At 49.9% G+C, this 1197-nt stretch overlaps 1 protein-coding gene across 4 annotated transcripts in view; it reads right to left on the bottom strand.

Annotated features, from left to right (window-relative positions):
• Positions 1-1197, bottom strand: part of mdm2 (MDM2 proto-oncogene) — a 12404-nt gene continuing 11207 nt past the window's right edge. For all 4 annotated transcript variants that reach the window (XM_014032884.1, XM_014032887.1, XM_014032886.1 and 1 more), the window contains 2 exons: positions 640-796; positions 1-567 (listed from right to left, as the gene is read on the bottom strand). In XM_014032884.1, coding sequence (XP_013888338.1) covers positions 167-567; positions 640-796 — 558 coding nt within the window. In that variant the 3' untranslated portion in view covers positions 1-166. The remainder of the gene's footprint in view (positions 568-639; positions 797-1197) is intronic.

The raw sequence follows: 1197 nt of genomic DNA, 5'->3' as shown, positions 1-1197 counted from the left end.
TAAAACCTCTTAGTTTTATCTCAGAAAAACATTTTGAACAATAAATAAAACAGTTATTTTAAAATAAATTTGCCAAAGTTAGAAAACATATCTTTGAACTCTTCCCAAACTGGTGTCTCTGCGGTGAGGTAGGTTGAGCCTGAGGACCACCTCTCCTCTCCTCTGCTCAGCTGAGGTAGGTGAGGACCACCATCTGGATGGGCATCCTGCAGACGGGACACAGCTTGTTCCTCTTCTTCAGCTTGCGGGCGCACACGTAGCAGGACATCAGGTGGCCCGTCTGCCCGTGGACGATGCAGCCGTTCTTGGGCCGGGACTGGCAGATGAGGCAGGGGTCCAGGCACGAGTCCGGCAGCCGCCACTCCGCCGACACCGTGCGCTCCAGCTCGGGCGTCGACCCTGCCCCCGACCCCGCCTGGAGCTCCTGGGACTCGAGCGAGGAGGACGACGACGAAGGCTGAGAGTCGGAGCAGAGGAGCTTCTCCTGAGAGGACGGCTCGGAGGTGGGCGGAGTTTTGGGTCTTTTCCCGTCTGGAACGTCGACTCCGTTGTCCTCAGCATCAGAACCTTTAGGAGACGGGTTCGGGTTTAGAACCTGAAGCAAACATGTGAAGTAAAAAATAAAAAATAAAAACCTACTTGGAGTGTCTTTGGCAGCTGATTGGTCGGTTGGTTGTGTGGGCGTGGTGTTGACAGACGCCTCCCTCAGCCAATCCTGACGTGGAGTCCAACAGCGCTGACAGTTTCTGGGTAGAGGCGGGTTCATCTCCTCACATTTCTCACACTGCCAGTAGTCCTGGTAAGGACACACGTGTTACACCTGACAGGGTTCGTACGAGTCCTTGAAATCCTTGAAAATGCTTGAATTTTAACAGTCATTTCAAGGTTTGGAAAGTGCTTGATATTCTAACAACACAATCCCGTGCTGGATCTCCAGTGTAGCTGCAGGGGGGAAAAAATCATGTCTGCCCAGAGATTAAAAAACATTTCTCTGGATCGAGGCACAGCTGTCACTTTAAACACACTACAGGCCTACCAGCCAATCAGAAAAAGGGTGGAGGCGGGACTTGTGAACAAGTTTCAGCGGTGCTCAAATTAAAATAGTTTGTTAAAACAAGTTTGAAAAAGAACTGGAGACATTATTGAAGCTGTTAGATTTAAAAAAAAAAACAGCTGCCAGAGAAGATAAATCTGCAG

Source organism: Austrofundulus limnaeus, unplaced genomic scaffold (genome assembly GCF_001266775.1).
Source record: "Austrofundulus limnaeus strain Quisiro unplaced genomic scaffold, Austrofundulus_limnaeus-1.0 Scaffold1566, whole genome shotgun sequence".
NCBI lineage: Eukaryota > Metazoa > Chordata > Actinopteri > Cyprinodontiformes > Rivulidae > Austrofundulus > Austrofundulus limnaeus.
The sequence above is the reverse complement of the archived record's forward strand: the minus strand, read 5'-3'. Positions and strand labels throughout refer to the sequence as shown.